This window comes from Ceratotherium simum, chromosome 5 (genome assembly GCF_057802395.1).
Source record: "Ceratotherium simum simum isolate JZ-2026a chromosome 5, ASM5780239v1, whole genome shotgun sequence".
NCBI classification, from domain to species: domain Eukaryota; kingdom Metazoa; phylum Chordata; class Mammalia; order Perissodactyla; family Rhinocerotidae; genus Ceratotherium; species Ceratotherium simum.
The window spans coordinates 51,237,245-51,252,629 of record NC_141904.1 but is presented as its reverse complement, the minus strand read 5'-3'; the positions used below and the strand labels follow the sequence as shown (position 1 = coordinate 51,252,629).

Here is a 15,385-nt window from a genome sequence, read left to right as displayed (position 1 = left end):
GGAAGAGCTAAGAGGATGGCATTCAGCTGGTGTTGCTACTTTCTGCCCAGTGGGCAGCTGGAGACTGAAGCCAAGACAGTAAAGCCCTACCCTGCCTGTGCCTCTCTGGTTGGGGGCTGAAGGACAAGCCATAACCCCATCCCAACCCTGGGTCCTCGTCTTTAGGTTACCCTCTCCACAAAGGGCAAAGACCTGGCCACCCCCACACATGCCTGAAAGTGAGGGGCTCCCCTAGGTGGAGAGACTAAAACAGCCAACGATGTAGGGTCATCACAGCCCCTTTCCAGCCCTGGGCATGGTTCAATCTCTTCCCATGTCCTGCTCTCACACTGCAATTCAGCCTCCATAATCCTGAGGCCTGTGTCAGGCGAGAAGGAGACCGGTGGCTCCAGGGACCAATGGCTCCAGGGACTAGCTACAGTGTCTATGTGCACGTGTGAGCAAGCATGCTTGGGTACACACAGAATGCAGACACACATGCCCCTGGGCACCACAATACACACTGTGCTGTTGTCATCTCCTTCAGCATAACAGCGCACACACACATAGATACATTCACATGTGTGAACACACAACTCTGCCACGTGCTCTCACCCACAGTCACACGGAGTGTGCACAGGACCAAGAAGAGGTAGAGCATTGCCAGCAGCAGGCAGGGCTCTAGTGAGCCGCCTCTTCCCTTGCCTCTAAATCCCCCATTTCAGCTTCTCCTTGGCCCAGCTGCTCCACGCCTGGATAGCCATGACCTTTAGGAAAGACAGAAAACGTGTGTGACATGTGTGGGGTCAGCAAGCCATGGCTCAGCTGGACCATACAACTCAGAGAACCATTGTTTCAAGGACAGTGGACAGACAGCAGAAACGACTGAGTGCCAGACCATTCATTCATTCTGCAGACATGAACTGAGCATACTGAGATGAGACACAGGCTCTGCCCTGCAGATGCCCAGCTTGCCAGGAGATTCCTACCCAGTGGTAGAGTTGGTGCCATGACTGAGACCACCCAGAGTCCAGGAAGCCTAGAGTTGGCACCAGTCTGGACTGGAAGAGGTGATTCAAAGCCAGGGGAGGATGTAAATGGCTCCTTGACACCCCCTCTGGAGGAAGATATTGAGGGGCCTTGTTTGAGCAGTCATTTCCCAGGATAGCCTTCCAGCCCCAGCGCCAACTTCCTCACTCGGGCAGTGGGCAGTCAGTCCTGTCAGTAACCATGGGGAGCCACGCAGGGGAGACTCACTCAATGTGGCCAAGGGTTTGGAGATGACTCTACACAGGATGGGGTCAGAAGGCTCACTGGGAGGGTTTGGTGGGGCGGAGCCCAGCTCCTAGCACCAAGAAGCTTAAGTCTGGCCTTCAGATACTGGCCTTAGGGCTTGTGACAAGGGCAGAGCAAGCATTGAGCCCATATGCCTCCCTGACAGGGGACAGAGCAATGGCCAAGGACTTCCTTCAGAGCTTCTTCCTGGCAGTTCTCAGCCCCCTCCAGTGAGGGACCAGGTCTGGTAGGCCACCTTGGTGCTGCAGTTCTCCTGTATCCCCATATCCCAGGCCAGGCCACCGATGGTGATGCTGCTCTTGAAGTGTTTGAAGGTGATTAAACCGGGAAGAAAGCAGAGTCCACACCATGTCATAGGTGACTTTTACAGTTTGGGAAATTCAGTGCCACACAGGAGGAGGTAGACTCTGCTAGCTGCCTGGCTGGCACCTAGGGATGGGAAAGGCTTTGGCCTGCAGGAGTGGAGGGTGGAGCGGGTTTTGAAGACTCTGCCACCATGGTCTGGGGCCCTCACTGACCACTTGCACATACACACACACAACCACGTGTTTACTTACTCCTAGCTAAGGGATGCCAGTCTAGTGCCGCTTGCCCTAGTGACTGCCCACTTGGTTCTTTTAAGTAGCTTCTGCCCTTTGGGTCAGGTTTTGGGAGCTGGGCAGAGAGCTGGTCCCCTGGGGACTACTACTTGCCAAGAGACTGCTCTTTAGCTCCAGGACTCAGGCTTTCCCCACACCTCCTACTCCCCACCCTCTACAACGGCCATAGGAAGGCCCCTCCGGCCCCTGTTGCCCGGTCAGTCCGAGGGCGTAAGGGAGCCTTTGAGTGCCTGGCCGGGCCGATCAGGCCAGTGCTCACCGACACACCTTCCACCCCTCCTCCGCCCACCTTCGAGCGGGATTCCAGCCCCAGGCTCCACCAGGGTCGGGGCGGGGCCGGCTGAGGGAGGCCCCGCCCCCAGCCCGCCCCCGGCCCGGGGTGCGAATCCGGTGCCGATGAGCGGCGGGAGATGCTGGAGGTTCGCGAGCCGAAGCGGCTGCAGCTGGCGCCGCGTCTGCCCCGCGTGCCCGGAGTGGATTCTGCCCGCCGCCCCCGGAGCCCTCGGCGCCCCACTGAACCCGCGATCGATCGCTTCCTCCCTGTTACCGACCGGCGCTGCAGGTGCGGGGCGGGCCGGGCCGGGGGCGGGTGCCCCTTGAAGGCACGTTTTGGGGGTCTTTGGGGAATTGGGTCTCTGGCTCAAGGTTCGGGTCGCCGAGTGCCGCGAGGGCTCGGGGTCTCGGCGGGGGCCGAGCACGCGTGCTCTGTAGATCCGGGGGTCGGCGGGCGGGGTTGGGCTAAAGTTCCTCGTCACCCCGGACCACTCGGGGGTCCCAGAGAAAGCCTTTGAGACTCAAGTCCAGGCGAATCTCCCCTCCCTGCCCGCCCCCCACCCTCGCTTTCTCGCTGGGCTCCTAATTGTGAAAATATTAACCCTCGAACATTCGTGGTACCCCATGGGGGTAGGGGCTGAGAGCTGAGCCGTCCCTCCTGACTCCCAGAGCCGCCTCCAGCCCCCCCAACTGCTCCCGGGCCCCCTCCCTCCCTCTTGGCAGTCACTAATTTCCATGACAACGGAGAGTTCTTTATGGGCGACAACCTGAAGGGGGCTGGGCGGGGCTGCCGCGGGGTGGGGGAGGAGGCTCCAAGCCCCTGGGGACCAGCGGCCCCCTAGCCAAGATCCAGCTTCCAAGCCGTAATGTGGGGGCCAGCTGGGGGTCCAGGGCACCGACCCAACGCTGCGCGGTGGGGGTGGGGGACGCACATGTTTCTGCTGGGAGGTGCGGGGCTTGGTGCTCACACGTGTGCCTCCCGCATGTGTGTTGCTGTGCCAGCGGGGGCGAGTCAGCAGCACTGGAGAAGGGGATCAGGGTGGCACCACGGTGGGGAGCAAAGCCCTTGGCTGGGGGTGGTGGACAATAAACAGAGTTTCTGCCCTCCCCAGCCTGCAGTGTCTACCAGAGACCCTGGGTTCTCCCAGCCCCCCATAGCTCAGCCAAACTGCTTTTGTCTGCACCCCTTAGGCAGAGCATACTCCACCAGATTCCCTCCTAGGGAGCAGGGCTCTCTGTCCCTCACCAAGAGCTCAGTCTGCAGCAGTCCCGCCTGCCACCCTCCTCCAAAGCCTAGGCTTTGAGCTCCGTAGGACCACCTGTGGAGAGCCCCCCACTCCCACCCCCAGTTGATTCCTGTCAGCTTTAGCCACTTGCTGGGCCCCAGTTTTCTCAACTGGGAAATGAGTGTCTCCACTCCCCTCAGTGTCAGCCTGGGCCCTGGGGTGGAGCAGAGGTCTCTCACCCTTTCTTTTACAGCATTTGGTGTGGACTCCCCAGGTGCCATAGGCTGCCGTTCCCCTATCTGCTGCTGGCCCTCCTCTCCAGCCCGTGTCCTGGCCACCACTGTCTAGCAGTCCTTGCCCTGGCTGGGAGAAGGCTACAGAGTCCATGATCTCTGTCCAGGGAAACTGAGGCATGGGGGCCAAGTGCTGTGCAGTTGTTATCCTGTTTCTGGGTTGCTTGGGTGCTGTTTCTGGTCCTCCTAACAGGGTCCATTGTTGGGGAGGGGAATGGCAGTGGCAGGGAATGAGGCTGAGCTGCAAGAAGGGCCCTGGGGACCCAAGGCCTGGAGAGGACAGCAGATGGGGGGGTGGGGGGTGTGCACGTGCCTGGGGAGTCTAGGTAGGGCTGGGCCAGCTGAGAGGAGGGGCTGTAAAGGGAAGCGAGGTCTCCAAACTTCATTTCCAACCCCCCCCCCCACCCGTGCTTATGCCTGCGACATGTTGGACCTGCATTACCTAAGCTGCCGTGATGACAGGGAGAGGGGCTGAGGAACTGTTCTGGCTGAGGGGACTGCAACAGCGGCCTCTTCCCCAAGGCTATGGCTGTGCCTCTCACACCAAGTCCAGTGCATGTCTGGGGGATACAGGAGGGTTCAGTCTCAGAGGTCCAGGCACCAGGGACAGCTCCTGGCCCAGGTGTTCAGAGCACATGGCCATGGAGAGCTTAGGGCTCTGCTGCACACCCTTAGGCCCCTTCAGAACCCCCTGCCCTTCTCCTTCTGTGTCTTTATGCCTGTGTCCCTTTTACTCTGTTGCCTCTTTGCTCCTCTTCCATCGCAGCTTCTGCCTTTGTCTTCCTGTGTCCCCGCCCCTCTCTCTCTTTTCTAAAATCTCTGGGTTTCCCCACCTCTCCTTTCTTGATGGGGACCAGGGTCACAGAACCCATGGGGAAGGAGCCGGGCCAAAGTCTCAGGGAATTCTTGGAGAAGGGATTTGGTCAATGCCCTCCCCCCGCCCCCCCTGCCGTTTTAAAAACTTCCATCACCATAGCAACTCTTTACTCTGGGGCCTTCCCCTGCATTTCCTCTCCTACACCCACAGGGAATCAGGGCCCCCAGTGGATTTTCCTTCAGGGATTCAAAGATTGGGACCCCAGGTGCCTGGAAGGGGCCAGTTGGCTCTTGGCTCTGCCTGAATGCTGAGGCCTGAATGCTGAACTTTCTGGAGGTAGCACTCTACTGTGTGCCCACCCCCAAGACTGGAGAGGCCCTCCTCTCCATGCTCCCTCATTAGATAGGAGAGAGTCCCCGCAGCAGGAACGCAGCAGGAACGATGGACTGTGATGTAACCAGAGCCTGAGGCCCAGCCAGGGTAACCCCCTGCCCAGTTCCCTGAAGCAGTTGGATGGTGGGCTAGAAGCTTGGTTCTGCTTCCTGACACTAGACTCTGAGAGTGAGGTCTCTATTTCTCCCAGTCCTGTAGGTGAGGCCTCAGCTATGGGCCAGGCAGGGCTTGGGCCTATGTATGTCTGTTGCAGTGGGAAACCCAGCCCCATTCTCGGAGAGAAGAGAGGATGGAAGGGGAGGGGGTGCCTGCAGCCTGGTGTTCATAGCTGCCACTAAATCGGGAGGTGTTGCCCACAGTTGTTGGGAGATAGCTGGAGGCCTCCTGGGCCCCTCGTGACCTCCCTAGATTTACTGCAAGCTCTGGAGCCCCACATGGCAGAGGACCAGAGTGGCAGGAATCTCTTGTTTATGACTATGAAAGGTGGGGCCTGAACCAGGCTGACCCCAGTGGAGGAGGGGCAGGACTCTAATGTGGGACCTCTAGGCCTCTGGAGCTGGCCTGTCCCACTCAGGCTTCCCCTGGGCCAGACATGCCTTAGGCTGCAGTAGAGCCCCTAGGGGGCACTTTATTTTCAGGGCACCAACAGGCAGAGGCCTCCTCAGGGTTGCCTGAGCCCAGGGGTCAGACTTGAGGAACAGGCAGTAACTGGGGAGTGCTTGGGCCCCAGGCACTCTTAGAGCCAGCTGGAGGGGCAGTGGCAGTGGCAGTGCCAGGCTCTGCGCTTCCCCCAAGCTCCCTTTGGATAGCTCCCTGTGCGCCCCATTCAGTTTCTCTGCAGAGAATGGAAGGAGCCATGTCTCTAAGGAAATGGCCACTATGGGGCTCCTGTGCCCTCCCATGTCCCATTGTGGACCTGAGGCAGAGCCCAGGTGCTGTGTCGCTGGGAGGAGAGCTCTCCGCTGTTGGGTGTCAGGTCTCAGCTATCTGGGCCATGGGGGTGAGAAATGCAAACCCCTTTCTGCCTGGCTTTCCACTCTCCTTGAAGCTGTCCCTTGGCTGCGCCTCCCAGCTTTGGGGCCAGGGCTTCTCTTGCTGCAAGCAAGAGCCAGGAGCTTGGTGCACACACCAGCAGCCTCCCAGGCAGCAGTAGTGGGTAGCAGATGATAGTAGGTGGGGGTGGAGGGGACCAAGGTGCTAAATGGAAGTAGGGCGCCTCTTTCTCCTCTTTGTCCTGGGGCCAGGTTGGGGGTGGAGGCAAGTGAGTGCAGTTAGACTGGTGAGGAGAAGCAGTGACTGGCTGAGATCAGGGCAGCCATGGTAGAGGGGGAGGCAGATCTGTCCCTGTCCCAGCCATGAAGCTGCAGGACATGGCTCCTGGCTGATGTGATTGTGAGCAGAGGCCTGGATTTCCCTGGTGGAGACATACCCCAAGACTAGCCCTGGGTCTCTGTGGGCACGAGTGCATATGCATGGGAAAAGCTGGGCCAAGATCAGGGACAGGCATATACAAAACCTCCCATGCCATACCGCAGAGCACAAAGCTGTTGATGTGGGGTGGGGGGAGATGTAGGTTGTGGAAGGTATCTCAGAGAAGGGTCATTTTGTCTGGAGCATCAGGATTATTTTAGACAATTTGTTGCACAAATAACTTTTTAATGTCAGAAATCACAATGAAAGAAGAGATTCAGCCTGGTCTTGGCACCTAGCTCCTGTGGAGGCTGCTCCACAGGGAGGCCAAGATGGGCAGTGCCCTTGCCAGTGCCCACACTTCCTGCCATGAGTGGACACAGTTGAGCTGGCAAGTCACCTGTTGTTGGATCTTTAGGTAGTTGCTGATTTTTTTATGTTATAAATAACTCTGCTGTGACAAATAAGATACTGATGGGAGGCTTTGGGGGAAGGGCATTCCTGCCAGAGAGAACAGTGTAAGCAAAGCAACAGAGCTGGGACACAGGTCCCTCCCAGCCCTCCTGGGGAACCTGCAGAACCCTTCCACCCAGTACTTGGCCCATGGATTCCAGCCTGAAAGGGAATCGCTGCACGTTAGAGTCATTGAGGGGACTGATGCAGGCCCCCTCCCCCAGATTGTAGGGCATTAGAGATGGGTGGCCAGCAGTGGTGGGTGGCTGTGGCTCTACTCTTAGCTGTGAGAGTGGGATTTCAGCCACATGCTCCTCCCCGGCAGACGCAGGAGCAGGGCTGTGACCATGGTGGCAAAGACACGCAGTTGGGGATGATCTTCAAAGCTTCTCTTGTTTGCCTCTGCAGTGCCTCACAAGATGGCTTAAGCTCTGGCTTAAATCACACTGATGAAATGCATTTGCGTTCCCTGAGCCAAACAACCTGGATGAGGGAATGATGGAATTTGTTCCCTAATGCTGAGGGCAGATTTGAGGGAGAACTTCCAGAGCTGTGACCCCTGGGAAGTGGGTGGCCTCTGCCTGAGAGGAAGCAAGGAGCAGCGAGAGCTGGTCATAGGGCTTGTGTGGGTCCTGGCCTCTGACCCTGGCTGGCAAATTCCCTCTGACCAAAGCTGCTTTCTCTGGGGGTGGCTTCCTTCCTTCTCCACTACCCTGTGGCTGTGAGTGACTCCAGGTAGGGAAGCATCTAGGTAGTCAAGGCCACAGTCCAGGCCCTGTGCACAGCAAGTGCTGATTGATGTGGAGGGAGAATATGCACAGTCAGCAGAGGCAGAGCAGTTTGAATGCAGCCTCTGTGCAGAGCTTTCTGTAGCCCCAGTGTCACATTGACCAGGCATTATGGAGGCAAACTCTGGGTCAGGTCTGCAAAGGTCCAGACACTGTCACCAACTCCCCTCCTGAAGTTTACCTCTGAGCAAGGGCTGCGAGTGCCTTCTCCTTTGGGTGCTGGAGCCAGTCCACGCAGCACTGCAGGTGAGGATTGGGCTGGCAGGGGTTGCAGACCCATGGGACACCATGCCCCAGGTGCCACAGTGCTTGGAGCTCACTGCAGTCAGCTGCATGTCGTCACCCGTGTGCCTGGAACACCTACCTCTGGCCAGGGGCCTCTGCCCTGTACCTGACTGCCTAAGTCTCCTATGGGCCTGGCAGTGAGGCACTAGGCAGGCTTGTCTTGCTTTTCCAGACCATTACCCTTGCATGCCTCCTGGCAAACCCTTCCCCTCTAAGGCCTAGCCCTAATGCTATTTCTTCCTCAAAGCCTTTCCTCACCTCTCCAGCCAGGTGGGGGTTCTCCCTCTGAGGAATCCCCCAAGCACTGTGCCTGAATGCAATATTTATTAAATCAATAAAAGTAATCATAGCAGGGGCCGGCCCGGTGGCATAGTGATTAAGTTTGCACACTCGGCTTCTGCAGCCTGGGGTTTGCAGGTTCGGATCCCGGGTGCAGACCTATGCACTGCTTATCAAGCCATGCTGTGGCAGGCATCCCACATATAAAATAGAGGAAGATGGGCACAGATGTTAGCTCAGGGCCAATCTTCCTCAGCAAAAAGAGGAGGATTGGCAATGGATGTTAGCTCAGGGCTAACCTTCCTCACCAAAAAAAAAAAAAAGTAATCATAGTAAAAATTCTAACAGAAAATTAATAAACAAAAGATATAAATCTGTCCCTCCAACACCCAATTCTTTGCCCCAAAGAGCACTCTTATTTTCTTAGGTGTCTTTCCAGAAAAGAGTTTGAGTGTACACCAGTATATAAACTTTAAAAGATGTACCCAAGCAGCAGCACCCTTTATCCGCCGTTCTGTCCCTTGCTTTTTCATCTAGCACTGTATCTCAGAGACTGTCCTACAGCAGCACATTTTGATCTTGTTGTTAGTGCCATGGAATGGATTCCGACTCCTAGTGACCCTGTGTACAGCAGAGCAGAATCCTGCCGGGTCTTTTTGCACCATCCTCTCACTTTCCAGAGCTATATCAGACAATACTCCGCTACTATTCATAGGGTTTTCATGGCCAGTTTTTTTGAAGTGGGTGGCCAGATCCTTCTTCCTAGTCTGTCTTAGTCTAGAAGCCCCGCTGAAACCTGCCCACCATGGGTGATGCTGCTGGTAATTCAAATACTGATGGCATAGCTTTCAGCATCACAGCAACATGCAGCCACCACAGTATGACAACTGACAGAGGGGTGGTGTGGTTCCCTGACCGGGAAACGGACCTGCTGCAATAAGAGCACCGAATCTTAACCACTAGACCACCAGGGCTGGCTACATTTTTATCTACTTTATTCTTTTTCATAGCTACCAAGTATTCTTCAGTATGGATGGGCCATAATTTTTATTAACATTTTTTAATTGTGAAATATAACAAAACTCTAGGAATGTGCCCAAAATTTGTATGTACATTTTTACAAATTATTATAAAGCAAACACCTGTGAAACCATCACTCAGGTTTAGAAATAGGCCCTGCAGAATCCCCCCATGTGTCCTGACTCAGTCACAAGCCCTCTCTTTCTCTTGGAAGGACTCATGGTGCTATTTCCTAGCTTTTCTTTATAGTTTTACCAGTATGTTTGTATCCTTAAACAGTGTAGGTTAGTTTTGCCTGTTTTGAACTCTATATCAATAGAATCACACTATATGTATTCTTTTTTTTTTCAATTTTTTTTTTTGTGTGTGTAAGATTAGCCCTGTGCTAACATCCGATGCCAATCCTCCTCTTTTTGCTGAGGAAGACTGGCCCTGGGCTAACATCCGTGCCCATCTTCCTCTGCTTTATATAGGATGCCGCCACAGCATGGCTTGACAAGCAGTGCATTGGTGTGTGCCTGGGATCCGAACCTGCGAACCCCGGGCCGCCAAAATGGAGCACGCGCACTTTGGCGCTGCGCCACCGGGCTGGCCCCTATATGTATTCTTTTTTTTTTTAATACTTGTGTGTGTATTTATTTATTTATTAACAATAGATATGTACTAGCATATTCATAGCAGCACTATTTGTAATAACCCCAAACTAGAAACTACCAAATGCCTATTAACTGTAGAATGGATAAATAAATTGTGGTATATTCATCCATGGGAATACTATCAACAATGAGAATGAACCCCTACAAGTATGTGCAACAACAGCCTATATGTATTCTTTTGTGTTTTTTTCACTCAACACTGTGTTGGTGAGATTCACCATGTGGTTGGGTGTAGCTGTAGCTCCTTTGTTTCCGTTGCTGTGTAATATTCCATTGTGTGACTATACCACAATACATCCTGCTGTTGATGGATATTTGGGCTGTTTCCAGTTTTGGCAATTATGAATATTGCCACTGTGAGCATTCTCGTATGAGTGTCCTGCTGCACAAGTGTATGCGTTTCTGTAAGGCATATATTTAGCAGCACAATTGCTGGTTGATAGGGTATGTTCGACATCAGTAGTTTTACCAAACTGTTTTGCAGGGGGGAGACTTGCTATACACCAGCAGTGCTCATGTTCTCCACATCTTTGCCAACACTTGGTATCTTCAGATTTTCAGAGATAACTGTCTGATAGGTGGGTAGTTACAGCCCCCTTCATCTGTGTAATAGCTGAAATTTAAAGAAATTGTTTGATAATCTTTTTTGTGTGTGTGTGACGAAGATTGGCCCTGAGCTCACATCCATGCCAATCCTCCTCTTTTTGCTGAGGAAGACCGGCTCTGAGCTAACATCTATTGCCAATCCTCCTCCTTTTTTGTTCCCCAAAGCCCCAGTAGATAGTTGTATGTCATAGTTGCACATCCTTCTAGTTGCTGTACGTGGGACGTGGCCTCAGCATGGCCGGAGAAGTGGTGCGTCAGTGCGCGCCCGGGATCCGAACCCGGGCCGCCAGTAGCAGAGCGTGCGCACTTAACCGCTAAGCCACGGGGCCGGCCCTGATAATCTTTTTTTGAGTGTACATAATGCAAAACAATTCCCTGATATGTGAGTCTAAACCCAAGCTGAGTGGTTGGAAGTATAGCCGGAAAAGCAAGCGTAGGAGTGCCTGACCACCTTCCTGCTGTAGTCTCTGCCCCTGGCTTGGCCTGAGCCAGGCTGGTGTCTCCCAGAGGCAGCCTCTATGTTGTGGGGAGAAGGGGGAGTGGTATGGCTGAGCCAGACCTCATCCTGCCCACAGCTCAGAGCTTGGCAATGCCGTTTGGGTGTGTGACTCTGGGTGACAAGAAGAACTATAACCAGCCGTCGGAGGTGACTGACAGATATGATTTGGGACAGGTCATCAAGACGTGAGTGCTGGGTCTGGTGGGCAAGGGCTGGGGAAAGGGGAGCAGGGTGCAGCCCATGCTAAGGCCAGGGCTGAGTGGGGTGCCTGCTGGCTGTAGTGAGGAGTTCTGTGAGATCTTCCGGGCCAAGGACAAGACGACAGGCAAGCTGCATACCTGCAAGAAGTTCCAGAAGCGGGACGGCCGCAAGGTGCGGAAGGCAGCCAAGAACGAGATAGGCATCCTCAAAATGTGAGTGTGAGGCCTGGGGGAGGGGTGGGGGAGGAGGTAGCAGGGAAGGGCTTCGAGGGCAGGTGGCCTTAAGCAGTACCAGCCTCTGGCCAGTTAGTCTGCTGTGGCCCACAGTGGCAACCAGAGCTTCTCTTCGGGATTCCCCAGCCCTAACTGATGGCTCCTCTCTGCTGCCAGGGTGAAGCATCCCAATATCCTGCAACTGGTGGACGTGTTTGTGACCCGCAAAGAGTACTTCATCTTCCTGGAGCTGTGAGTGTGGGTCTGGGGTCCCAGGATTCCTCAGTCCCCAGGGCCTTTACCTGCTCACCTTCTACAGCCAGGGAAAGCCCCTTTTTTGGACCCTTGGGGTCTCAGGTCCGTGTGCCTTGCCCAGCCAGCTGCCTGGTATAGGCAGCCTGCCCAAGTGCTCCTGCCCCACCCCCGATCCTGCCCACGCCAGGCTCAGGGGCTGGTGTCCCTCAGGGCCACGGGGAGGGAGGTGTTTGACTGGATCCTGGACCAGGGCTACTACTCGGAGCGAGACACAAGCAACGTGGTGCGGCAGGTCCTGGAGGCCGTGGCCTACCTGCACTCACTCAAGATCGTGCACAGGAACCTCAAGGTGAGGCCAGGAATCAGGTCAAAGGGTCAGTTGGCAACTGATCTGGGGCCGGGGCAGGCAGCATCTTGGGATCTTGGTCTAGTCTCTGAGGTCCTCATGGAATCTTCCTTTGCCCACCCACATGCCATTCCTGGCTGGAGCAGCTGGAAAATCTGGTTTACTATAATCGGCTGAAGAACTCAAAGATTGTCATCAGTGACTTCCACCTGGCTAAGCTAGAGAATGGCCTCATCAAGGAGCCTTGTGGGACCCCCGAGTACCTTGGCAAGCAGGGGGTGGGGCAGGGCCAGGGTGGGAGACAGCCTTCAAGGAGTGGGTCTGGGTAGGGAGGGAAGGAAGTCCCCATCCCAGGAAGTGGGTGTGAGTGGTACCAGGCCTGGCTAGGCCTGATATTGACCAGCAGATGGACAAATTTGCAGCCCCAGAGGTGGTAGGCCGGCAGCGGTATGGACGCCCTGTGGACTGCTGGGCCATTGGAGTCATCATGTACATCCTGTGAGTGGATGGGTGGGCAAACAGGCTTGCAGCCAGGCAGGGTGGGGGCCTGTGCCATGGCCTAGGTGACCCTGCCCTTTGGCTCCCATGCAGACTTTCAGGGAACCCGCCTTTCTACGAGGAGGTGGAGGAAGATGACTATGAGAACCATGACAAGAATCTCTTCCGCAAGATCCTGGCTGGCGACTATGAGTTTGACTCTCCATACTGGGATGACATTTCGCAGGCGGGTGAGGAGGTGCCCAGCATGCGGGTAGAGTGAAGGGTTGGTGTGGGGGACCTGCTCTCAGCCTCCTCTGCTGGACTCTGTTCCTACCCCTCAGCCCATTCATCACCTCTAGACAGTGAGATGGGGCGCCCATGCCTAGCCTCTCCCTGGCTTTGTCCCCAGCCAAAGACCTGGTCACAAGGCTGATGGAGGTGGAGCAAGACCAGCGGATCACCGCAGAAGAGGCCATCTCCCATGAGTGGTGAGCAGGGCCCAGGGAGGATGGGAGGAGAGGCCAGGGTACCTTTGGCCTCTGTCCTCCTCACACTTAGCAGTCCCCATTCTTAAGGCCCTGAGTGGGGGTTATGGGACACCCAGAGCTCAGGCAGCCCAGAGGGTCTGCCTGGTAATCCCTGGATCTTACAAGGAAAGGGCTGGGCAAAGTCTCCATGAAGGCCCATACCCCATCAGATCCAGATGTACTTACACCCTTTCCAGGATTTCTGGCAATGCTGCTTCTGATAAGAACATCAAGGATGGTGTCTGTGCCCAGATTGAAAAGAACTTTGCCAGGGCTAAGTGGAAGGTAAGGCTTGGATGGCTCCCTTTTCTGGACTGATCTCAAGTGTTCCTTCTGGCACCTACAGTTTCTTGCCTGTATCACACCCCCGCAGCCACATACAGGCTTTTCTTCAGCCATCAGGGGTGGCTGTAGCCACCGTCACTACCTTAAGCTGGTGTGCTGAGCATCTGGGTCGCTAGCTCTGGAGTGGTCAGAGGCAGCCAGGGGAACCATGGAATGGTCTGGGTTTGGTGTTTGCCAAGGAATGGATCCAGTTTCTGTAAGGCTCATTCTGAGCCTCTCTCCATTGTCCTTTCAGAAGGCTGTCCGAGTGACTACCCTCATGAAACGGCTCCGGGCACCAGAGCAGTCCAGCGTGGCTGCAGCCCAGTCTGCCCCAGCCACAGACACTGCCACCCCTGGGGCTGCAGGTGGGGCCACAGCTGCAAGTGGAGCTGCCCCAGCCCCTGGGGGCAGTGCCACCTCAGCCACAGTGGGTGATGCTGCTCTTGCTGCGAAGAGCAATAATGTAGCCCCCGCAGACCGTAGTGCTACCCCAGCCACAGATGGCAGCACCACCCCAGCCACTGATGGGAGTATCACCCCAGCCACCGATGGGAGCATCACCCCAGCCACTGATGGGAGTGTCACCCCAGCCACTGACAGGAGTGTTACCCCAGCCACTGATGGGAGAGCCACACCAGCCACAGAAGAGAGCACCGTGCCCACCATCCAAAGCAGTGCCACCCCTGAGCCAGCTTTGGCCCAGCCGGACAGCACAGCCCCAGGGGGCACAACAGGCTGGGCTCCACCCTCTAGTAAAGGGGAAGAGGCTGCTGGCTATGCCCAGGAGTCTCGGAGGGAGGAGACCAGCTGAGTGGGCAGGCTGATGGGGGACAGGGGATGGGCAGGAGGGTGGGAGAGTGGATGAGGGGCTTTTCACTGTACATAGAGTCACTGGCATGATGCCCTCACTACCCCCCGCCCCTCCCTCCCAGCATGGGGCATGTCTGGGAGCCACGGGAGAGCAGTCTCATCTCCTGTGTGTATGTGCGTGAGTGGTGGGCAGGCCAGAGGCAGGACTGGCCTCAGCCCCTGCATGGACTCCTCGTGGCTTTTCTGTCTTTTGCTAGCTTCACCAGTTTCTGTTCCTTGTGGGATGCTGCTCTAGGGATACTCAGGAGGTCCCTGTTACTCTTCCCCTTTCCTTTTTTGCCCATAATTCCCCCAGGCAGGCCCTGCAGGTCCCATCCTCTCCCAGGCTCTAAACTTGGGTGGCCTTGCCCTAAGAGCTAGTCCTCCAGTGAGGCTCTGTCTGCGGTCTTAGGCTCTTGCACATGAAGGTATGTGCCTGTGGTATGTGGGATGCTCTAGGAGTGGACACAGGCCAGTATAGAGAATGCAAAAATCTAGGGCAGTATGCTTTAAGACAAGACTGGTCGCATGGCTGGGGGCACTGCTTGGTAGACATGAGGGTCCTCAGAAGTGAAAGAGAATGAATAGGAGGGTAGAAGCTTCCATCTTTGTTCCTGGGAAGTTCATCCCAAGACCCTTGTGCTGTTTCCCAGCCTCCTAGGTCCTACAAGTAGGACTTTGTGCCCTGAGTTTCATGAGCCTGTAAGGGGAAGGAGGAGCAATTAGGATGTGGCAATGAGAACTGGGAGGGCAGAGTGCAGGCCCAGCACCTAGTGCACCAGCCTAGCTGGCTCCTTACCCTGGGCCACACAGGAAGGGCTGACATCCCCTGGCTCTTTCCAGATGGCCCCTCTCAGGCTCAGTCCACAGTCCTATCTATCCTACAGGGCCTGCCGCATGGCAGTGTCCCATAGTCTGATTTGGGAGTTTGCCCTTCACAGGGGCAGATTTTCTGCTCTCCCAGTTCAGCAACAGAGAGGAACCCCTCTATGTCTGTGACCCACTTCCCTTTCTGCCAGGGGCCTCTGAGCCATGCTGAGTTGCTTTTGCTGGGATGAGGAAGTGGAATAAGACTCCCCAGTTTCCTGATGGAGGCTCCTGGCAGGTCCCCTTTGTCAGACCCTACCACAGCCTGGGCTGGCAGCCACACTGGTCCCGGCCCTTCCTCAGCACTCTGGTGGCAGTCCTGCCCTTCTCCCTGCATGCCTGTGGGTCTGCTCTGGTGTATGAAGGTTGGTGGGCTAACTGTGTGCCTGCTGAACCTGGCAAATAAATGTCACCCTGCCAAAGCCTCTGGCCACCCTCTTGCCCTTGCT

At 55.7% G+C, this 15,385-nt stretch overlaps 1 protein-coding gene across 3 annotated transcripts; it reads left to right on the top strand.

Annotated features, from left to right (window-relative positions):
* The first annotated feature begins 2,278 nt into the window (after nt 1-2,278).
* Nucleotides 2,279-15,361, top strand: CAMKV (CaM kinase like vesicle associated). 3 transcript variants are annotated; one of them, XM_087431032.1, is made up of 12 exons: nt 2,289-2,436; nt 10,252-10,345; nt 10,949-11,057; nt 11,154-11,285; nt 11,463-11,537; nt 11,751-11,889; nt 12,033-12,153; nt 12,309-12,384; nt 12,478-12,614; nt 12,776-12,854; nt 13,091-13,178; nt 13,474-15,361. In XM_087431032.1, the coding sequence occupies exons 3-12, from the start codon at nt 10,963-10,965 to the stop codon at nt 14,029-14,031; spliced, it is 1,500 nt and encodes a 499-aa protein (XP_087287158.1). In that variant the 5' UTR covers nt 2,289-2,436; nt 10,252-10,345; nt 10,949-10,962; the 3' UTR covers nt 14,032-15,361. The 3 variants fall into 3 exon arrangements, with proteins under 3 accessions (XP_004419777.2, XP_087287158.1, XP_087287160.1); XM_087431034.1 differs by lacking the exon at nt 2,289-2,436 and adding an exon at nt 10,773-10,779 and having other exon boundaries at nt 9,759-10,336; XM_004419720.3 differs by lacking the exon at nt 10,252-10,345 and having other exon boundaries at nt 2,279-2,436.
* The last annotated feature ends 24 nt before the right edge of the window (nt 15,362-15,385 follow it).

Excerpts from the sequence above, each read along its gene's own strand:
- CAMKV (XM_087431034.1), top strand. The coding sequence starts at position 10,214 with ATGTTCGACATCAGTAGTTTTACCAAACTGTTTTGCAGGGGGGAGACT. Across the intron at positions 11,058-11,153 it reads TTGGGACAGGTCATCAAGAC|TGAGGAGTTCTGTGAGATCT; the intron begins GTGAGTGCTGGG and ends TGCTGGCTGTAG. Across the intron at positions 12,855-13,090 it reads GAGGCCATCTCCCATGAGTG|GATTTCTGGCAATGCTGCTT; the intron begins GTGAGCAGGGCC and ends CACCCTTTCCAG.